The sequence below is a fragment of the Natator depressus genome, chromosome 6, assembly GCF_965152275.1.
Source record: "Natator depressus isolate rNatDep1 chromosome 6, rNatDep2.hap1, whole genome shotgun sequence".
NCBI classification, from domain to species: Eukaryota; Metazoa; Chordata; order Testudines; family Cheloniidae; genus Natator; species Natator depressus.
The window spans coordinates 50,282,013-50,305,919 of NC_134239.1; the positions used below are offsets into that span (position 1 = coordinate 50,282,013).

Sequence of the window (23,907 nt, forward strand, 5' to 3'; positions counted from 1 at the left end):
CAAAATATCACGTGAGCTGTTCCTCACAGAAGTGCATTACCTATAACCTGCATTTTCTTCCTTGCCTGTACTCCTGCAGAGCTGCCCAAATCAAAGCAAGTCAGTTAGTTCCCATTGCCAGCATACCTGTTCTAGATCAGCACTGGCATCAGATTTAGCAATTAATTTAAAGAGCTCTTGCTCATGTTTCTGGGCTTGTCCAACCAGTTCCTTTTCCTTTTCCTGGATAATATTCTGAAACATGCGTATCTGAAAACAAATGATAAAAACTAAGTTTGAAACAATGTCTAAAGTACACATACATGCATGACAGCATCATTAAAAAAAATACTACCAATACTACCAGTACTAGTATTGACCATTCCAAGGACCAGATTCCATTCTCAGTTACACCAGTGTAAATCTAGCATTAGTAAGGGTAGAATTTTGCCCCGAGGGTATATCACAGTGTAGTGAACGACCATTACAAATATAATGAAAGTATCTGCTTTTGCTTGGCCTCACACATCTTGACCCTCTTGCCTTGGTTGTTTCCCTTACGATTGTTTAATCTTTCACCTCTACACATGCCTGACCACATATACACATGCCTGACCTTTAGCCACTTCTATCCTGGCTCTCCCAACCCTTCCCAAATTGAAGCCATGTAGGACAGCTACCTCCCCGTTAACTACTTGTTTTACATTTCCAAACTTGTCTTTCCTGGTTACCTCACAAGTTTTGTCAGGAATAGATACAAAACCACAGCGGCCTAACCGTTAATGAATATTTAAAAAAAAACATTTTCTTTTTAAGATGAACAGTCACGTTATCTCCAGTGTCCCAGCTAGATTTTTATTTGAATAATTACATTCTGCATCTTCAGAATAGCTTCTGTAATTTCACCTGGATATATTATTCCTTATTTCCTGTCCCAAAATGATTAGCGGTGCTGCAGGCCATTAAACGGCTGCAGTGACCTCTGTGGTGAAAATCAGCATTTCTGATGTGGGTAAATTAATATATAAATATAGTCTGTAAAGCACTTTGGGAGTATTGGGATGGAAAATACTTTACCAATATAAGGGCTTAATCTTGGAGGTGCTCAGCAAACTCATCTCCCACTGAGATCAGCTCGCTGATCTCAGTGGGAGTTGAAGGTATTCAGCACCATACAGGAATGGACACAATTGTTACTACTACTTGTATACTGATTTGCTCTTTCACTTCCACATCTTTAAGGCACTTCAAGACTCTCTTGCCCATTCTCCCCTTAGTTAATCAGCTGTCTCAGTTCTAGCTAAGTTCTTTTATAACTCTATACAGCTCCTTTAGCAGCTGAACAAGAAAGCTGCTTTGATCAAATGAAGCAGGAAAAAAAGCACTAGTTTTATTTAATTGTGCTCAAAAGTGTACCAACGTACTTCAAAGAATAAAAAGGGGAGTCCCTGCTCTGAATAGCTAGTTTTAGACATGCTTTTAGGCTAGGGTCTAAACAACTAAAAGAAGGGATGACAAAGAGGACAAGGGCTACAGTAATAGGATGACACTATTTGTCATGACATGGACACATTTTGGTGGTAAATTTTGGGAGGGCAGGCAAAGAGGGACAAGTAGCTTTTTGATTTTAGCTCAGTTCAACTCATATCATCATCGTTATCCATTAGATTTCCTCTTCCCACCATGTTTAAATCCCCATTCATTTCAGTGACACAAGCCACCCACAGAACACTAAAAACTGTTTTCTAATTCACTGTTACATAAGCTCTAATTACCATCTAGATCACTGCTGAAGGGATCTTCAAAAAAAAATCAAGAACTGCAGATGTAAATTAATTGTTGAGATATAGTGGTAACTGGCACATCCACTGTATCAACTCTAAACACCAATGAATTTACAATTTGTTCACCTACATTTTCTATATACATGGCTTCTCTTTCCTGGAAGTGATCTCTCTCTTTGCTCTGAAGGTTTTTAAGACTCTCAATCTGTTCCTGGAGTAGGCTACATCTTTCTTCGCTATCTCCAACCTTCTTGGTAAGGCTCTGAACTAGAATCTGCATGCTTTGCAGTGAAGACTCTTTCACAGACAGCTGATTCTTTGGAGTGCAAGATATAAGACAATTAGAGAAATGTAACCTGTGCTAAAAATAAATGACAGCATCGTGAATTCATTAGCCTCTACAAAGCTAAAGCTAGCTTAGATTTAGATTTCAACTTTTGTTTTATGTTGTCAGTGAAATTTGCTAGCTCATTCCAAAATATTACTAAGAATTATTTCAAGATGTTTTTGCAAGTTGGACTGGAAAAAAGTTATGTACAAATAAAAATTCATCAGCTTAACTGGAACTCATCAGAATAGGACTTTTACTCATCTAAGCAATGGTGCAAGACATAGGGGTATGCTCCCTAGTATAATGGAGCAGGATCCTTTGACTCTCGCGTCTGGGGGTGGAGGAAAACCCATATAGGTCTATGCAGATTCGCCACTTCAGATGCCATTAACATAAACATATACTAATGGTATACCTTTAATTCTTCACTAGGGGTAAATGTTTCTTTGGCAACATTGCTTGAGTCACATGCTAGCTGCAAATCAATGATATAGGCTTCTTTTTCAGCTAGTTTCTTTTCCTTCTCTGCAAGCATGGCATCCATTTCAGCCCCTCGCTGATGCTGGGCCTCCAATTCGGCAATCTGGGAATGAAAAGATAGCTATACTTGTAACTTACATGTCTATCACCCACCCTCTTCCAGGTTACTGAGACCATGAAAGTCAAGTTTCTGACATGATCAAATTTTGACTGCAATGGTATAAATATTGAGCCTGGTATTGGCACTATTAGCCATGCAATTTCTGCATAATCAGCATTCCTGCAGCTCTCCATAGCCAACAGAAATGTTCACAGACAAGGCCTCTGTACAGCACAGCTACAGTCTGGGGAAAGCCATCACTTGTTTACATTTACTCCCGTTGTTGCCAAAAAAAAAAAATAGGCCACAAAGAAAACAGAAGTCAGGCGGCATTTTGAGACAAAATCAGAGAGTTGGCAAGCTACCATTATCCCTATTCACAGTGCTCCCAATTCCAATTATTTGTAAACTACAGCAACAACAAATTTAAGGCCTGACTCCTCACCAATAAAAGGAATGGCAAAACTTCCATTTCCTCCAATGGGGCAGGATCTGGCATTTAGCCTCTACTGATATCTCTACAGGCTATTTTCACAACACATCTGTTCAGTCTTTAAAAGTAATTCTACACTGAGTAGATGAAAACCCCTCATTAACATCACATAATAGCCTACCTTTTTTTGTAGTTCTTCATTTTTGTGTGTGTTCTGGAATTCTAGCTCTTCAACCCTCCTTCTAAGTACTAATAATTTCCCACGGTTAGCTGCAGCATTTTCCTGGTCACCATCTCTAGATACCTATAAGGAAAGAGAGAGATTTTAGCCTCTAAAGGCAAAATAAAAGATTTCCACAACTCCACTAATTCAGACAATACTGGAAGGCAAATTGTCATTCTACTTATGAAATACTCCTGCACATTTCAGAGTTCCTCTCAGGACCCCCATATTTTTAATGTCCCAACAAAATACTAAACAAAGAAGCCACAGAATTTATGTCAAGTCTGTGCAAAACCTTCAAAATTTAAGTATATCATGCTGACCACATATGCTGGATGGACATGCATTATCCTGTAAAAAAAAAAAAAAAAAGTCCACACATTTCTCCTGGCAAGCACAACCCACATAGCGAGAAAATGAAAGGGATGGAGAGAAGGGGAAAGGGGTTATTTTTTAGAGTATATATCAAACTATCCTGAAGTGAAACATTACTACCTGGAATTCTGTTAAAAAAAAAATGTACTAGATAACTAATTTGTATAAATTATTTACAATTTACAATCACAAAACGTGCATCTACAAATCTGACAACCTAATTACATGCTTTCCAAGCAAGGACCAGTGATCTTCATCACAGATCACAACTGTATTAGTAAGTTAACTGTTAAATTACCAACCCCCATATGCTTTGGAAGACATGCATAAAATCTATTAGCCCTTTAAAGTTATGTCCAATATCAGCACAGTTTTCTAAAACAAAAAAACTATAAAGATTAAAGTATTAATCAATTCTTTTACAAGCTGCATGTACAATTGTACTAATGTGTCAAACATCATGCTGTTTTAAAGAAATACTGATATTTTTAAAAACATTTTTAAACCCGTTTATGATAAAACTTCAATTACTGAAATGAGAGATTCTTATCTATTTTAATTTACCATTTGTGTATTTTTCACATTTGGCCTTGGATAATAAAAACTGACTAGTCCCCTTCACTTTTGCAAGTAGTTATTTTTAGGGCTGTCAATTAATTACAGTTAACTCACATGATTAACTCAAAAAATGAATCACAATTAATTGCACTGTTAAACAATAAAATACCAATTTAAATTTATTAAATATTTTGGATGTTTTCTACATTTTCACATATATTAGTTTCTAAAACACAGAATACAGAGTGTACAGCGCTCACTTTATATTATTTTTTATTACAAATATTTGCACTGTAAAAATGATAAACAAAATAAATAGTATTTTTCAATTCACCTCATATAAGTACTGTAGTGCAATCTCTTTATCCTGAAAGTATAACTTACAAATGTAGATTATTTTTTTTTTGCTATGTAACTGCACTCAAAAACAAAACAATGTAAAACTTTAGAGCAGCAGTTCTCAAACTTCATTGCACTGTGACCCCCTTCTGACAACAAAAATTACTACACAACCACAGGAGGGGGAACCAAAGCCTGAACCTGCCTGAGCCCTGCCACTCCGGGTGGGAGGGCCAAAGCCCAAGCCCCACCGCCCCAGTCTGGGGGGCCCAAAGCCCCAGCAAGTATAATGCCAGCCCTGGCAACCCCATTAAAATGGGGTCATCATCATCTCTGGGATCCCAAACCACAGTTTAAGAACCGTGGCTTTATAGCCTAACAAGTGCACTCAGCCCTACTTCCTGCACAGCCAATCGCTAAGACAAACAAGTTAGTTTACATTTATAGGAGATATTGCTGCATGCTTCTTATTTACAATGCCACCTGAAAGTGAGAACAGGCATTCGCATGGCGTTTTTGTAGCCAGTGTTGTAATGTATTTAAGTGCCAGATATGCTAAACATTTATATGTCCCTTCATGCTTCGACCACCATGTTTCCATGCTGATGATGTTCGTTAAAAAAAATAGTGTGTTAATTAAATTTGTGACTGAACTCCTTGGGGGAGAATAGTATGTCTCCTGCTCTGTTTTATCCGCATTCTGCCATATATTTCCTGTTATAGCAGTCTCGGATGCTGAGCCACCACATATTTGTTTTAAGAACACTTTCACAGCAGATTTGACAAAACACAAAGAAGGTACTAATGTGAGATTTCTAAAAATACCTACAGCACTCGACCCAAGATTTAAGAATCTGAAGTGCCTTCCAATATCTGAGAGGGACAAGGTGCGGAGCATGCTTTCAGAAGTTTTAAAAGAGCAACACTCCAATGCGAAAACTACAGAACCTGAACTACCAAAAAAGAAAATCAATCTTCTGCTGATGGCATCTGACTCAGATGATAAAAATGAACATGTCAGTCCCCTCTGTTTTGGATCTTTATTGAGCAGAACCCATCATCAGCATGGACACACGTTCTCTGGAATGGTGGTTGAAGCCTGAAGGGACATATGAATCTTTAGCGCATCTGGCACATAAATATCGTGTGATGTCAGCCACAACAGTGCCTTGTGAATGTCTGTTCTCACTTTCAGGTGACACTGTAAACAAGACGCGGGCAACATCATCTCCTGCAAATTGTAACCAAACTTGTTTGTCTAAGCAATTGGGCTGAATGGACTTGTAGGCTCTAAAATTTTACATTGTTTTGTTTTTGAATGCAGGGGGTTTTCTGTACATATTTGTAAGTTCAACTTTCATGATAGAGAGACTGCATTACAGTACTTGTACTAGGTGAATTGAAAAATACTATTTCTTTTGTTTTTTTAAGATACAAATATTTCTAATAAAAAATAAATGTAAAGTGAGCACTGTACACTTTGTATTCTATGTTGTAACTGAAATCAATATATTTGAAAATGTGAATAATATTGAAATAAATGGTATTCTATTATTAACAGCGCGATTAATCACAATTAATGTTTTAATTGCACGATTAATCGCAATTAATTTTTTTAAATGCTTGACAGCTCTAGTTACTTTCTAACCAGTTTCCTTTTCTAGTTCTCATGTGTTAGCAAGATGGAGGAAAACATGGGGTGCAAACATCCAAAGAGAATCATTATTCCTTTAAAAATAGTTTCCATTACATTTTGAATGGAATGTCCATGGAAACACTTCTTAACTTTTGTAAAAAGCTATAAAAAAGTGGATGGGTGGATGAATATACAAGATGGATAGAAAACACACACATACACACACACAAAGCCTTAATTTGACCCAACTAGTTCATCTCAGATCCTGGATTTTAAAATCAGGTCCACCCATGCAGATCTGATTACAGGATCGTGGTAAACTGAAGTCTAACTTTAAAAGTGGAAGGACAAACTCACTCTCTTTTTTTGCTCTGCTTTTTTCTCTTGTCCTTCTGATCCTGATAATTGCTTCTTAAGTTCTTCCAGTTGTGAGGTCAGTGATGTTACCTTGGCTTTGTTCTGCAGCTTTACTTTTGAAAGCTTGGCTTCAGAAGCTTCTTTTTCTTCCTACCAACATCAGAGTATATATATAACATCATAAATCTAAAACAGTTACCAAGAACTCCTACCTCCACAAGGACATTTTAACTTCCTGCCCAGAAGCCCTGCAACTATAAAGCAGTTGGATAAAATTCCTTTCATTACTGCGAAGTGTCTGCACTGGGCTACTATGATACTCCCAGGTATTGAAACTTAAGGGGCAGCGTCACACTAAAAATTATATATTAAAGAAATTTTCCTTTCCTTTCTTAGTAATACTACTTCAAGGCCTAAAACTTCAAAAGTACATAGTGATTTGGAGTGCCTTAATTTTCAGATGCCTGACTGCAGACACCTAAATGGCCCTATTTTTGTAAGGCAGGTGACTCAGCTTACACTATCTCAGCTTTTTACTCAGCTGGGACAATATAACTGGGATGAGGTGCTCCACTTCCTTGATGACAAACTAAATACTACACTGATATTATGAATGCTGGTCACTTGATCATTTGTGCCTCTGGTCAGCTACATTTAGATTCACAACACTGCAGTGGAATGTTTCATTAAAAATAGTTTGGTTTGATTTGTTTTAACAAAAAAATATTTGTTCAATATTAGGTTTTGTAAAAGGCCATCTTTTGAAACTTATTTTTAGACTAACATGAAAATGTCCCATTAAAACAGAAGGGTGAAAACATATCTTTCAAGAACTCACTACAAATATGAGCTCTAATCAAAGAAGTTAATGGTGAAAATCCCTCAACAGTCTATAGGGCATCTAGTATAAATTCCTTCCATTTACTGTGGCCAAAAATCAAGGGTGACATGCAGTACCATAAGGAATACAGAAATTATGATTGAAAGAAATTTGGAGGGAAAAGTAATTTTTTTATCTAAAGCAGCTCAGTCTGGGATAAGTCTGCATTCTAACCAAATGCGAAACAATATTTTGGACAATATTAACCTAAAAGGAGGAAAAAGTCCCTGTCCAGCTTTGCAGAACCTTCAGTTTGCAACTGATAATAGTCCCCCACATTTATCAAGAGCATCTGTTCTTTCTTGGAGATTGCCTATGTAATACTCAAAGCTGGTTACAATTCTGGAAACAGGAGGTAAATTGGTAGGAAGCTGTAATGTATCCCCATGGACCTGCAAACTGTGATCACTGCTTCCTTAGTCCCTAATATTGATATAACTGACTCTTAAGCCTGTTTTTAGGAAAACAGCTTATTCACCCAAGAAAACATGACTGCAGTTCATTTTCTTCTGTAGCTGAACAGTCAGTCACATTGATGTGTACACACAGTACCTTTAACCGATGATCTCTATTCCGAAGTTCATTATCCTTCTCTCTGATAAGTTCTTTGAGCTGCGTTACCAGCTGTTCAGTACGTGTCAGCTGTTCAGTCAAATCAGCCACCGACATGTTTGCTGCATCTTGCGAGCCATGAGCCTACAGACATTAAGTATACTTTTGATCAGACAAAATGGTGCAGACAGAGCTGGCTGTGCACAAATCACAGTCATCAGCTTTTCAGCCAACCCAATCAAATTTACGCAGAGGGTAGTATTTTTAAAATTTAAACATACTGTCTAGACAGCTTCAGGATAATTTGTCAAATATGAGTTACAGAAGCAGCACTGAAATGAAACCCTGGTAACTGAAATCTCTGTAACACACATTGTTCCCTTCAGTGCAAACTAAACTGTACTACCATACAGTGGGGACACTATGCTGTTATAACCTGACATGATAAAGAAACCCCTGTTTGTTTTTCCCCTTCCATTACTCTATGCGTGGCTGTCTTTACATTCTGAACTCCTTGGAGCAGAGACTGCCACTTTTTGTCTGCCTGGAAAGCAGCTAGCACATTGTAGGTGCCACCATAAACAATAAAATCTCTCATTTCCAGTCAATTCCACTGCAAAATTAGAAGCCACCTCAACTGAAGTGTGATCACTTGCCAAAAGAAGGCTTGGTGGCAGAAATCTAGGCTGTGGGTGGAATGCATGCACCTGTCAGGACAAGGCTCAAGGGAGAGTTCTTGAAAATATCCAAGGAATCCACACCACCCTACCCTTTTAAAACAACAGAACCATCTGAAAAACTTTAAAAAAGTAAGGGGAAAAAAGAGGCATTTCTCCTCCCTCTCACCACAAAAAATTGTTTAAAAAAAAAAAAAAGAGTTGGCACAAAATTACAGCACTAGTTACTTTACAAATCCATTTGTGTTGTTTTTAGAAACTTTTCTTGTATAGAGGGATGAGAAGTGATACACAGAGATTTTTACCCATTACTAGAAGAGATTAATAGTTTCACTGAATGTTGCCTAATTTTAGATACCTGGCAGTACTTTCAGCAGAAGAGAGAAAAACTCTTCCCATTACAAGCTATAAGATTCGTACCATTAAATATAATCATCTTGAAAATGGCAAAAATAATCCAAAGCCCCAAGAGTCATGCATTTTAAATCTAATACTGATGGTTAAATAAATAGTCAGCATGATTTTAATTCTTGAGGTCTCTGCTGGTGTTAATGCAACTAATGATATGTACAGCCAAGTGCTAGCCTGCAAAAAGGGATTAATTTAATGTTTACATGGCTTCTGCTGATCTTTTCTTAACTCAAGATAAGCACGTCGAAAGTGAGCAGTGTAGTTGTGGCTAGACTCTGAGGATTAAAGCTAATTGGACTGGGGGCACTGAAGCCACCATTACCTTTAGTGACTATCTTAGAAGAACAGGTTAAGCAAGTTAAACAACAGCCCTTGCAAAAAAGCAAATACTTATTACCACATCTTGAATTGAAATTTTTAAAATTCACAAGTTTTTTAAAAAGTCAGCACTTAAAGTTTTTTCTTTGTTTTGTTTTTTTTAAAATACTTACTACTGCTTTAGGGGATGAATCATCTCCAGTGCCCCATTTCCACATAGTTTCAAGATGGCTGTGAGAAGGAATAAGGAAATACAATTATATTGCAATGAATATCAGTACCACTTAGAAAACTATATACATAACAGACTTGTTTTCTGGTATTTTTTTCTCCAGACCTTTCAGTTCAAGATAATTCCAGCTAATTTAATATTGTTTTAAAAAAAAACAAAAAAACAACCCATTCGCTGAAACCTGATAGGAATTTTGACACCCAAGTCACATCACGAGTTGCTATTGATTATGAAGAAAGTGCTGTTTAATTATTTTGTACATTATGTTACTTCTGCAGACAGGGAAGCCGCCGTAAAGTACCAACATTATCATTCCAAATATTTTTGGAAATTAAACTGAAAAAGACAATCTTAAAAATGTAAGTGCCTTAAAGTACTTTTTGGCACTAGTGCTATTTCCACCTACAAATAAAAGGTACAGACTGTACTCAGTTTGCTATCATATAACCTGACCTTAGACTCATGCTGTATTTGCCTCTGCAGTATGACATATTATTCCAATTCATATTTCTACAGAACGAACAGATTGCTGTGCACAAAAAATAAGGACATTGTGGCTTTCTGCGACCTCCATGACTTCTGCAGGGGCCAGTGTGGCTTACCCCAGGGCTGGCCACACAGCTGGCTCGGGGGCCAGCTGTTCAGGTAGACCCTGGGGACAGCCACAGCAGCCGCTGCTCCAGCCGGCCGGAAAAACCACAGCCCCAGGCAGTGGTCCCCGGCTGGCCAGAACAGCTGCAGTCCATGGCTAGCCAGCCGGCACAACCACTGTCTGCAGCCCTCAGCAGCTGGTGCCGCTGGCCCCCTGTACCCTCCTATCATGGACAGGTCACGGTCCATGAATTTTTGTTTTTTGCCCATGACCTGTCCATGACTTTTACTAAAAATACCCATGACTAACTAAATCATAGCCTTGACTATGGCATATCACACTGTACAACAACTGAGCATCTCCCACTCATATGCCTAAGGGCCTAAACCTTGAGAAGGGCACTAACTAGGAATTGCAGGTGCTCAGCACCTCTCTGGTTCAGACCTAAACACAAGCTTTCAAAGAGCCTGATACCCAAGTTATAAGTAATTTTTAAATTTAATAGCCAACTTGATATGATGCAGCTTTGGTGCTCCTCTATTTCAAACATTTCAAGGCCTTTGAAATGTTTCTCCCCTTGATGCAGGAGTTACTCACACTAATGTGAGTACCAGGTACCATTGCGGAGAGTGGACCAGATGATATGTCTGGGGGGAGAAAGCAGAAGGAGACTCCGCTGGTTGGAAGGCATGAGATGCGATGTCCTGAGGTTGGGGGTTCCACGACCACCACTCCCAAGAGGAGAAGGCGGGTGGTGGTGGTCGGGGACTCTCTCCTCCGGGGGACTGAGTCATCTATCTGCCGCCCTGACCGGGAAAACCGAGAAGTCTGCTGCTTGCCAGGGGCTAAGATTCGCGATGTGACGGAGAGACTGCCGAGACTCATCAAGCCCTCGGATCGCTACCCCTTCCTGCTTCTCCACGTGGGCACCAATGATACTGCCAAGAATGACCTTGAGCGGATCACTGCGGACTACGTGGCTCTGGGAAGAAGGATAAAGGAGTTGGAGGCGCAAGTGGTCTTCTCGTCCATCCTCCCCGTGGAAGGAAAAGGCCTGGGTAGGGACCGTCGAATCGTGGAAGTCAACGAATGGCTACGCAGGTGGTGTCGGAGAGAAGGCTTTGGATTCTTTGACCATGGGATGGTGTTCCATGAAGGAGGAGTGCTGGGCAGAGACGGGCTCCATCTTACGAAGAGAGGGAAGAGCATCTTTGCCAGCAGGCTGGCTAACCTAGTGAGGAGGGCTTTAAACTAGGTTCACCGGGGGAAGGAGACCAAAGCCCTGAGGTAAGTGGGAAAGCGGGATACCAGGAGGAAGCACAGGCAGGAATGTCTGTGAGGGGAGGGCTCCTGCCTCATACTGGGAATGAGGGGCGATCAACAGGTTATCTCAAGTGCTTATATACAAATGCACAAAGCCTTGGAAACAAGCAGGGAGAACTGGAGGTCCTGGTGATGTCAAGGAACTATGACGTGATTGGAATAACAGAGACTTGGTGGGATAACTCACATGACTGGAGTACAGTCATGGATGGTTATAAACTGTTCAGGAAGGACAGGCAGGGCAGAAAAGGTGGGGGAGTAGCACTGTATGTAAGGGAGCAGTATGACTGCTCAGAGCTCCGGTACGAAACTGTGGAAAAACCTGAGTGTCTCTGGATTAAGTTTAAAAGTGTGTGCAACAAGAGTGATGTAGTGGTGGGAGTCTGCTATAGACCACCGGACCAGGGGGATGAGGTGGATGAGGCTTTCTTCCGGCAACTCACGGAAGCTACTAGATCGCATGCCCTGATTCTCATGGGTGACTTTAATTTTCCTGATATCTGCTGGGAGAGCAATACAGCGGTGCATAGACAATCCAGGAAGTTTTTGGAAAGCGTAGGGGACAATCTTCTGGCGCAAGTGCTAGGGGAGCCAACTAGGGGGGGCGCTTTTCTTGACCTGCTGCTCACAAACCGGGTAGAATTAGTGGGGCAAGCAAAAGTGGATGGGAATCTGGGAGGCAGTGACCATGAGTTGGTTGAGTTCAGGATCCTGACGCAGGGAAGAAAGGTAAGCAGCAGGATACGGACCCTGGACTTCAGGAAAGCAGACTTCGACTCCCTCAGGGAACGGATGGGTAGGATCCCCTGGGGGACTATCATGAAGGGGAAGGGAGTCCAGGAGAGCTGGCTGTATTTCAAGGAATCCCTGTTGAGGTTACAGGGACAAACCATCCCGATGAGTCGAAAGAATAGTAAACATGGCAAGCGACCAGCTTGGCTTAATGGTGAAATCCTAGCGGATCTTAAACATAAAAAAGAAGCTTACAAGAAGTGGAAGGTTGGACATATGACCAGGGAAGAGTATAAAAATATTGCTCGGGCATGTAGGAAAGATATAAGGAGGGCCAAATCGCACCTGGAGCTGCAGCTAGCAAGAGATGTCAAGAGTAACAAGAAGGGTTTCTTCAGGTATGTTGGCAACAAGAAGAAAGCCAAGGAAAGTGTGGGCCCCTTACTGAATGAGGGAGGCAACCTAGTGACAGAGGATATGGAAAAAGCTAATGTACTCAATGCTTTTTTTGCCTCTGTTTTCACTAACAAGGTCAGCTCCCAGACTGCTGCGCTGGGCATCACAGAATGGGGAAGAGATGGCCAGCCCTCTGTGGAGATAGAGGTGGTTAGGGACTATTTAGAAAAGCTGGACGTGCACAAGTCCATGGGGCCGGACGAGTTACATCCGAGAGTGCTGAAGGAATTGGCGGCTGTGATTGCAGAGCCCTTGGCCATTATCTTTGAAAACTCGTGGCGAACGGGGGAAGTCCCGGATGACTGGAAAAAGGCTAATGTAGTGCCAATCTTTAAAAAAGGGAAGAAGGAGGATCCTGGGAACTACAGGCCGGTCAGCCTCACCTCAGTCCCTGGAAAAATCATGGAGCAGGTCCTCAAAGAATCAATCCTGAAGCACTTACATGAGAGGAAAGTGATCAGGAACAGTCAGCATGGATTCACCAAGGGAAGGTCATGCCTGACTAATCTAATCGCCTTTTATGATGAGATTACTGATTCTGTGGATGAAGGGAAAGCAGTGGATGTATTGTTTCTTGACTTTAGCAAAGCTTTTGACACGGTCTCCCACAGTATTCTTGTCAGCAAGTTAAAGAAGTATGGGCTGGATGAATGCACTATAAGGTGGGTAGAAAGCTGGCTAGATTGTCGGGCTCAACGGGTAGTGATAAATGGCTCCATGTCTAGTTGGCAGCCGGTGTCAAGTGGAGTGCCCCAGGGGTCGGTCCTGGGGCCGGTTTTGTTCAATATCTTCATAAATGATCTGGAGGATGGTGTGGATTGCACTCTCAGCAAATTTGCAGATGATACTAAACTGGGAGGAGTGGTAGATACGCTGGAGGGGAGGGATAGGATACAGAAGGACCTAGACAAATTGGAGGATTGGGCCAAAAGAAATCTGATGAGGTTCAATAAGGATAAGTGCAGGGTCCTGCACTTAGGATGGAAGAATCCAATGCACCGCTACAGACTAGGGACCGAATGGCTAGGCAGCAGTTCTGCGGAAAAGGACCTAGGGGTGACAGTGGACGAGAAGCTGGATATGAGTCAACAGTGTGCCCTTGTTGCCAAGAAGGCCAATGGCATTTTGGGATGTATAAGTAGGGGCATAGCCAGCAGATCGAGGGATGTGATCGTTCCCCTCTATTCGACACTGGTGAGGCCTCATCTGGAGTACTGTGTCCAGTTTTGGACCCCACACTACAAGAAGGATGTGGATAAATTGGAGAGAGTCCAGCGAAGGGCAACAAAAATGATTAGGGGTCTAGAGCACATGACTTATGAGGAGAGGCTGAGGGAGCTGGGATTGTTTAGTCTGCAGAAGAGAAGAATGAGGGGGGATTTGATAGCTGCTTTCAACTACCTGAAAGGGGGTTCCAAAGAGGATGGCTCTAGACTGTTCTCAATGGTAGCAGATGACAGAACGAGGAGTAATGGTCTCAAGTTGCAATGGGGGAGGTTTAGATTGGATATTAGGAAAAACTTTTTCACTAAGAGGGTGGTGAAACACTGGAATGCGTTACCTAGGGAGGTGGTAGAATCTCCTTCCTTAGAGGTTTTTAAGGTCAGGCTTGACAAAGCCCTGGCTGGGATGATTTAACTGGGAATTGGTCCTGCTTCGAGCAGGGGGTTGGACTAGATGACCTTCTGGGGTCCCTTCCAACCCTGATATTCTATGATTCTATGATTAATGGCTCTGCCACACATTGCAAGAACAGGCCTTCCTGAATTTAATCACATCTTTCTAAAGCAAGTTTCCTATCAGATCTATTTTGTCAGCATGTACATGAAAGCTAATCCCACAGTACAGGCAGCTCAAATGTAAACTTATATGTACCACAGCACTAAGAACGTCTGGCTCATCTGACAGAATTCAGTTAACTCTTCAAGAGAGGCCTGTGCTATAATTTATCACATTTGGTTTGATGGCCTGCATTAAGAATACTACACACATCTTGCTATACTTCTGACTTTGGCCAGTCTTCAAGTTGCAACAACAAATGAGAAGCCAAACAGCATCTGTTCAGTCACCTGTCCCACAAGCAACACTTTTCAATGGAATGTAATTTGCCTTTTCAAATCTGCATATATAGGTTTCAGTAAAAGCACAGCAGAACAGCTGTGCTTCTGAATTCAGCAGATCAGTTTATTAAAAATGCTGGCACATACTTTATCTGAAAGGAAGTGAAGAATGAGAGCACAGACTGTTATTAAAGCTGAGTATTTACCACTGCTGAGCTAGAAGCAGGGATCAGAGTGTTATGCAGGAAACATAACAGTCTCTTCTGGCTTTAAAAACCTATGAATCACAGAGGGACCTGGATGTGGATATCATAACTTTTTTCTTTTTTTTTTTTTTAAACTCTCCTTCCTGCATCCCTCTTGAGTCACAAGACCCAATTTTGCCCTCAATAATACCTATGCATTCCTAGTAAAATGAAAGGGTATAATGAAGGCAGAATCTGGTTCAGTGTAGCTTGGGGCTGTGTGTAAATTTTTTGTACTTGTAAATGCTTTAGAACCCAACAAGCATTAGCTGATGCAGCAAGTTTAGTTCACTACATACCACATCCCCTTGGATACCCTGACCAACACTTTTGACATGTTATTTACATTACGGATGTTAATTAAGGAGCTTTCAGGAATGGCAAGTGTACCAAAAACAAGTTGGGCAGCACACCTGCATTGGACTCTCTTTACCTATCAAGTCAACTGGGAGATACTGATGGGAGTTGTTTTTCTTAAATCAGCCAGAAGAAATGGTTTTTAGGAGTATAAGCATCAAGTTTATAAGAACTGAACCCTTAGGAATCAAATCCTGGCAAACACAACTCAATTCTTTCTCCTTCCAAAGAAGTTAAATGGAGCTCCACTTCGTTTACCATGTGTGCATTTTTCAGATGTGAACTTAACCAGCAAATGCCTGTCTGCTACGTAGAACATTAATTATCTATAGGCCCCAATGTTCTTAGTGACCATTCCTGAAGTTATGAAAGTTCTGATTTCCTCTCTCTTTCCATATCAATTCCAAACTCCTCACACTCATTTTCAAATCTCTGCACAGCCCCAGTACAGCATCCATCTCAGTCCTTATTGCCTCACCTCATGCACTCTGCTTTGACAACATCTTTGTTTTAACAGCACTATGTACCAATTTCCACTGTGCCAGGAAAACCTCTTCTCCACCATGGAAAATTGGGGAAAGCCCACAAAACCTTAACAGATCTTGGGAGAAACTACAGAAGCCCTGTGCCTCCGTACAGGGACATCATGTTGGTCTCCACTGAGCCACGGAAGCAGTACGGCCCGAATTGAGTGGTTACTGTAATACGCCACGACAGGGAGGAGCAGAAATGATTGCTAACGAGGGTCCCACTCCTACAAACACTCACATGTGCTGTACGCATGTGGATAGTGTCACTTATGTATTTGTAAAATTGCCCCAACCCTAAATATCACTTACAGAAATAGCTTTATATACATGAGTAGTCATTTAATTGTCCTCAAGGGGCTGTCAGGGAATTATGTGCTTCTCTCTGACCCTCTTCCATAAGTATGGGGATGGCAAAGAAGGATGCCCTAAAAGGTACTTCTTTCTACCCCAACCCTAGATGTGAATGGTAGTTCTCCCCATTCACCAGTGAGGGCAAAGGGGCACACTATGTACAATGGCGGAATTTGTAAGTAAGACCCTACTAAGCGTTTTTAATGTAAAATATCCTTTATTTTGTACTTGATATGTGTAAATTTAGGGGAAAATATACACTTTTAATAGTTTGTTTATTGCCATAGCATTATCTTGCTTCCATCCTCTCTACATTCAGTGATTCCTAAATTTGATGTTGCCTGCTTGGGCAGTTATTCCTCCACTTTGTGTCTGATGCCAAAAAAACTATGTTAAAAGACAACATTGTGGTTGAGAATAAAAGTGAAGTCAGCAAACGCAAGGTTATGAAACCTACAGCAAAAGGTAACTCAAATATTTGTGTGTATGGTGCATTCTACTTTACTGAGTACCTTCTTTTATTTCTTACATTAACACACATGGAGTAATTAAACACATGTATTTGAGCGTGTAGGGCACCAGAAACACAGCACGTTTCCATACATCTGGAGCTCCATCCTTAAATATGCTCAGTTAATGGAAAGCTGTGCTGTATGTTTGTTATCAAACAAATGTTATCTGTAAGTCAAGATTTCTCCACAAATGCCAGGTGGCTTTTGTCCTCATTGAGAATGGTCATGGAAAATCGGACGCTCAAAAAAAACTAGACACTATATTAAAAACACTCCAAAATTGTCTTTAATGTATTAAAACTAATACCTAATATTAAAACTAATAGGGTGTCAGACTGAACAGTTCAACCTTAGGCTAAGAACAAACAAAAGCAGTCAACCTAAGGGTATTTAAGTTTTCAGTCCCAGAACACAAGCTTATGAAGAGAAACAGTGATGTTTTAATCTCAAGTTATTTTTGACTGTTTTGCATAACTTTTACTATTCTGAAAGAAGGGTCATAAGCTAGGAATGACAAGTAGGCTGACTATTTGTAAATAGGGGAGATAATTATTCAAACTGGTCCTTTTGGCCTACACATGTTTATCTGACTTCAAGCCTACTACAAGTTGCAAGTACACCCTAAATTAATATAACTGAAAAATTAGAAAACACTTTGTTCGCAGTATGAAGTTTAAAGCACTTGGTAGTTAGTTTCATTACTTCTCCTCTATAGTAACTTCACTTTCATTGTCCACACAGGATTTTCACAAAGCAGCAGGGAAGAAAGACCTTTTTCAAAAAATAAGAAAATATAACTGTAAAGCTACAGTGGAATTCAGGTGGGTGTGAAGTGCCTGGAATTATATGTAACTTTTACTTTCTTGTCTTTTAAACCCTTGGCAAAGTTCCATGTTGAAGTGTCCCTTTAATTAAACGCAGAAACATATTGAGTGGACACCAAAGCATGTGAACAGAAATACATTTTTCTAACTTCTCCCATTTTCACCCTGGCTTCCCCTTAAGTTTTCCATGACAAAGATGTAGCCTTAATTATAATTCTGGAGTGTGTGTATGGTATGAGAGAACAAAATCCTCAAACGGACACCACTCCACTCTATAATCTGAAAGCCAACTATCTCCACTCATCTATAAATTCTTCTTTAGATTCTCAGCTTCCACTAGAAAGAACACAGATTTGGTGTTTTTTCTGCTTTCTCCGATTTCTTTTTGTGTGACTAACAAATCACACTTGCAAAGACTTGAATTAGTCCAATTTCTGCACTGTTTAAAGCCATTACCGGACAGACTCTGAGACTCTCCAACATATGCAGCTTTATAATTTACTTAAGTTTTAATCTAAGAGAAATTCCACTTGCCGTCTCCTTTCCCTCAATATCTCCAATGCTTCCTTCCCCCATGCTACACCGGGAATGCCCTTTTTTGTGAGTGCCCCAGGAATTCAGATGCAATGGATTACACATCTCCTGAATACTTCCTGTTCAATCATGACTACACCACAGTCCTGGGAGCCCACTACAACTCTAGCCTGAGCCTATAACCAAGGCAACAGCTACACTACCGTGGCCCTCCTTTCCCAACCGGGTTTCCCCTTCCCCAATGGTGGTGTGAACCCAGGGCGTACTGAAGTCGCGTGTCCCAGCACTGGCCAGTCTCTTGCCCTGCCAGGGCGCCACGGAGCAACGCAACAAGAGCGTCCGAGTTATCATCAGGATCCAGGAGACTAGAGGGCACCGCCGAGTGCTGCCGCCGGCCCAGCCACTACGTCCTTCGGGGCGGACGGGGCCTGGCTGCAGACAATGGGAGCCCGATCTCCGTCCCTCCCCGCAGGCCGGGCCGGACCCGGCTGAGGAGGAGTCACCCCCCTCCCCAGCTGCGCCCAGGCCGGTCCGGGACCCGATGCCGCTCACCTGCGAGCCGCACCGGGGGGGGGGGGGGGAAATCCGGGCCCCGCTCACCTGCGAGCCGCACCGGGGGGGGGGGGGGGAAATCCGGGCCCCGCTCACCTGCGAGCCGCACCGGGGGGGGGGGGGGGGAAATCCGGGCCCCGCTCACCTGCGAGCCGCACCGGGGGGGGGGGGGGGGGAATCCGGGCCCCGCTCACCTGCGAGCCGCACCGGGGGGGGGGGGGGGAAATCCGGGCCCCGCTCACCTGCGAGCCGCACCGGGGGGGGGGGGGGGAAATCCGGGCCCCGCTCACCTGCGAGCCGCACCGGGGGGGGGGGGGGAAATCCGGGCCCCGCTCACCTGCGAGCCGCACCGGGGGGGGGGGGGGAAATCCGGGCCCCGCTCACCTGCGAGCCGCACCGGGGGGGGGGGGGGGGGAAATCCGGGCCCCGCTCACCTGCGAGCCGCACCGGGGGGGGGGGGGGGGGAAATCCGGGCCCCGCTCACCTGCGAGCCGCACCGGGGGGGGGGGGGAAATCCGGGCCCCGCTCACCTGCGAGCCGCACCGGGGGGGGGGGGGAATCCGGGCCCCGCTCACCTGCGAGCCGCACCGGGGGGGGGGAGGGAAGGGGGAAATCCGGGCCCCGCTCACCTGCGAGCCGCACCGAGGGGGGGAGGGGCCGGGCCGGGCCACAAGGGTATCCGGGGAGGGAGAGCGCGCCCTAGGGGCGGCGGCGGTGCCGGCTGCAGCAACGGGGGCTCCGGCTCCTCCTCTTCGGCCCGGCCCAGGTGCTGCAGGGACAACAACTCGCCACCATCCCGGCGTCAGCAGCACCACGGCCGGGCATACGTCAGCCCGTCGTCGCCTCCCAGAGCGCAGCCAATGGCGAGACTCTCCCGCTCGCAGTCGCGTCATCGCCCCCTGAAGAGCGCGCGGGGGAGGGGAGCTGCCGGGGGTGGAGCCTCCGCCAGGCGGGCGGGGCTTGTACAAGGGGCCGGGGGAGCTGTCCAGGGGCGAAGAGAAGTAGGTGCGGGTGTTCCCACCCTTGTGTGAAGGGAGGGGAAAGTCAAGTGTCGTTTCCTCTGGGGGCTCAGGGCTCGGCATCCCTGACCCCATATCCAGGGCATGTCATGGGGCTAGCAGGGGTCGCGCTTGCCCTTGCTGAGCAGATGTTCCTCACACAGACTCTAGTCCCAGCACTGTGTCACCGTAAGTGCCTGTTCCACCTTCTGTGCCTCAGTTTCCCCATCAAACAGCGATAACAATCCCTTTACAAGATCCTGGAGGCCCTCCTCACCAGCAAGGCCGGCTGTGTCTCAGCGCCTTGTGGGCCTGTGTATCTGGACCCATCTTTTTATTTATATAACAGCACTTACATATGCCCCATGTGCAATCAGTACAAAGCTGACAGGATTCCTGATCACTTAGTTCAGCCACCCAAACACCTTTTCACAGATACGTAGGCATATGGGCCTGGTGCTGACTTCATTCCCACTGACTTTAACAGGAGTGGTCAGCACTTCTGAAGAATGAACCCTGTATATTTTAACTGTAGGCAAAGCACCTGGCTGGATTTGGACCTATGCTTCCAGGGAGATTAGTTTACTGTAGATATGATGCTTAGATCTTTTAAATTAAACCCTCAGGCAAAACAAACAAACACCTAAAGGAAGGAGCTGTTGCACAATCAAAGTGAAAAATTTCCTCTCAAAAAGGAAAAAACACATGAAAAAGCAACGTTAGGAGAAATGGTCACAAGAGAGGTAAAGATGATTTATGCAGATTTAACAGTTTACACAAGGCAAAAGCGCCATCTTCTGGCATATAAATGTATTTAAACCTCTGCATGCATCCGATGAAGTGGCGTTTAGCCCACGAAAGCTTATGCCCAAATAAATTTCTTAGTCTCTAAAGTGCCACAAGTACTCCTCGGTTTTTTTTTTTACGTAAAAAAGTATGTTAGATAGCAAAACTCTTCCTTACTGCTAAAATACTTGCTGAATATCCTATAGAATGGGTACTGCTTATGGTGAATACACATTGTAAGGAGAGTGATCACTTTAGATAAGCTATTACCAGCAGGAGAGTGGGGTGGGGGGAGAGAAAACCTTTTGTAGTGATAAACACCCATTTTTTCATGGTTTGTGTGTATAAAAACATCTTCTGTATTTTCCACAGTATGCATCCAATGAAGTGAGCTGTAGCTCACGAAAGCTTATGCTCAAATAAATTGGTTAGTCTCTAAGGTGCCACAAGTACTCCTTTTCTTTTTGCGAATACAGACTAACACGGCTGTTACTCTGAAACCTATGGTGAAGTAGTTTTCTTTACTGTATACACAATTTTCCATTAACCTGAAGTGCAATTTGTACAATGCTATCCATACAAACAATTTGGGACTTTTCATTCCACTTCACTACAGAACTAAAAGAAACGTAGGGCTGGCAGACTTCACGAGGCTATCTAATCCATCCCCCTGTAATAAGACAGGACCAAGTATACGAAGACCATCCCTGACACACGTTTGTCTAGCCTGTTCTTAAAAGCCTCAAATGATGAAGATTCCACAACCTCCCTTGGTAACCTGTTCCAGTACTAAATATTCTTATAGTTAGAGATTTTTTCCTAATATCTAACTTAAATCTTCCCTGCTTCAGATTTAAGCTGTTTACTTCTTGTGATACCTCCAGTAGGAGGGAGAACAATTGAACACATTCCTCTTTATAACAGCCCTTAACATATTTGAAGACTGTTATCAGGTCCCCCCTCAGTTTTCTTTTCTCAAAACTAAATTTACCCAGTTTTTTTAACCTTTCTGCCTACGTCAGGTTTTCTAAACCTTTTATCATTTTTGTTGCTCTTCTCTGGACTCTCTCCAATTTGTCCACAGCTTTCTTAAAATGTGGTGTCCAAAAGTGAATACAATACTTCTGCTCAGGTCTCTCCAGTGCTGAGTAGAGTGAGACAATTACCTCCTTTATTTTACAAAGGACTGGCCTGTTAATACACCCTCATCTGCCTTTTTCTCAACTGCATCATATTGACTCATATTCAATTTGTGACCCACTAGAACTCCCAGATCCTTTTCAGCAGTCCAAGCACCTAGCCATTATTCCCCATTTTGTAGTTGTGCTTTTGATTTTTCCTTTCTAATTGTAGTATTTTGCAATTGCTGTTATTGAATTTCAACTTGTTGATTTCAGACCAATTCTCCAATTTATCATGGTCATTTAGAATTCTAATCCTTCCTCCAAAGTGCTTGCAACCCTTCCCAGTTTGATGTCATCCACAAATTTTATAAGCATACTTGTTACCCGATGGCCAGGGATGTTTGGTGAGGTGCCAGCTATGCCCATTTTATACCATCCGTGACTTTAACCGCTAGGACGCACTGTCCCTTCGCGGCGGGCAGCCCGGGCTAGGCTGACGGATGCCCCAAGGTCCTAACCACCCGTGACTTTAACTGCTAGAGCTCAGAGCTCCTTCACAGCAGGCAGTCAACACTGACTGACAGGTGCCCCAATGGCAGCACTAAGAGCCTCTCCACACCCGTGACTTTAACTGCTAGAGCTCAGAGCTCCTTCACAGCGGGCAGTCAGGATTGACTGACAGGTGCCCCAAGAGTTTGCCCCGTGGAGGCGGCACAACTCAACGCTAGGCTCTTAGTACTCTCACCTAATGGCCAGGCTTTATAGCCAAAACGGCTGAGGTTCTTTAATTGTGTTGGCTGCTTTACAGTAAACCAGAGAAACAAGTCAGGCTTATGCATAAATGGTTACCAAAATTTATTAAACTAGATTCTAATCATGTGGTTACAAAATTGCTAGTGCCTACTTATTTAAATGTAGAGATGTTACACACACAAACAAGTTACAAAACTGAAGCTACAATCCCAAAGAAAGAAAACAAAGTATAGAGCTCTATTTCAAAATATGTGTACACTAAAGATAGATCAGGTGTGGGTGCTTCTTACCCTCCTTGCATCTCTCGATTCCAGCGGTGCCAAGCCAGGATCGGTCACTCAATTCCGCGGAAAGACGAATAAGGGACAAGGCTTAGGGACCCTCTTAGCTGCAGAAGCCTTGGGAGGCTGTCACTTATCTGACCAGCAGATAGACAGTGGAAAGCACTCAAAAATCATGGTGCTGTAGGTCCCCTACTTATACCTCTGTACTCCTTTATTCTCTTTCTCCTTTCTTGTGCCAAATTGGGGCTGGTCTATCTGGGTGACGCCAGCTCTCGCAAGAGTAGTTTACACTTGCAAGGGAGAGAAACAATAAGTGTCAACTACTGGACATTCCTTTTATTAGGGTAAATATTTTCCCACCTAGGATGTTGGTGTGTGTGCATCATGCTGTTTAGTAGGGGCTAAGAGCCATGTCTGTCACAGCGCCTCTGCCTGCTGTGAGCCCAATTGTTGTATATGTTCCCAGTGGCACTTGTAGCAGCACACCTGTGCTTCTCTCAGCTTCAAAGGCTGTGCTGGAATTCATGTTAAGTGCCCTGTGGTTTTTGGCTCCCGTGTGTTTCCAGCAATGCTGGTCTGAGGTGGGGGGGGGGGGTGGCTGTCTGGCTACAATACTCTCCACTCCATTATCTAAGTTATTAATGAAAATATTGAATAGTACCAGACCCAGGAAAGACTCCCTGCAGAATCTCACTAGATACAGTGAATCATTCATAACTATGCTTTGAGTACAGTCTTTCAACCAGTTATTCACCCACCTTATAGTAATTTCATATAGACCATATTTCCCTAGATTGCTTACGAGAATTCATGTGGCAAAGTGTCAAAAGACCAGACCTCGCTTACAGACAGCCCCCCAACTTGAAGAAAATACTCTCCAGCAACCACACACCACACAACAAAAATACTAACCCAGGAACCTATCCTTGCAACAAAGCCCAATGCCAACTCTGTCCACATATTTATTCAAGTGACACCATCATAGGACCTAATCACATTAGCCACGCCATCAGGGGCTCGTTCACCTGCACATCTACCAATGTGATATATGCCATCATGTGCCAGCAAAGCCCCTCTGCCATGTACATTGGCCAAACTGGACAGTCTCTATGCAAAAGAATAAATGGACACAAATCTGACATCAGGAACCATAACATTCAAAAACCGGTAGGAGAACACTTCAACCTCTCTGACCACTCAGTAAAAGATTTAAGGGTGGCAATTTTGCA

General features: G+C 43.1%; 1 protein-coding gene and 1 long non-coding RNA gene across 4 annotated transcripts in view; one reads left to right on the plus strand and one right to left on the minus strand.

Moving 5' to 3' along the window:
* LOC141989023 (uncharacterized) overlaps positions 1–19,568 on the minus strand; it is a 69,190-nt gene extending 49,622 nt beyond the window's left edge. For 2 of the 3 annotated variants that reach the window (XM_074955248.1, XM_074955246.1), the window contains exons 1-8: positions 19,363–19,568; positions 9,607–9,664; positions 8,028–8,171; positions 6,596–6,745; positions 3,289–3,411; positions 2,510–2,677; positions 1,894–2,079; positions 127–249 (exon numbers count right to left, since the gene is read on the minus strand). In XM_074955248.1, coding sequence (XP_074811349.1) covers positions 127–249; positions 1,894–2,079; positions 2,510–2,677; positions 3,289–3,411; positions 6,596–6,745; positions 8,028–8,171; positions 9,607–9,651 — 939 coding nt within the window. In that variant the 5' untranslated portion in view covers positions 9,652–9,664; positions 19,363–19,568. Of the gene's footprint in view, positions 1–126; positions 250–1,893; positions 2,080–2,509; positions 2,678–3,288; positions 3,412–6,595; positions 6,746–8,027; positions 8,172–9,606; positions 9,665–18,733; positions 18,743–19,362 lie in introns of those variants that run through there. The other variant, XM_074955247.1, reaches the window with a different exon arrangement.
* LOC141989024 (uncharacterized) overlaps positions 1–23,907 on the plus strand; it is a 97,445-nt gene that overhangs the window by 36,342 nt on the left and 37,196 nt on the right. The window contains exon 3 of the long non-coding RNA XR_012639895.1: positions 17,565–17,644. This is a non-coding gene — a long non-coding RNA (uncharacterized LOC141989024). The remainder of the gene's footprint in view (positions 1–17,564; positions 17,645–23,907) is intronic.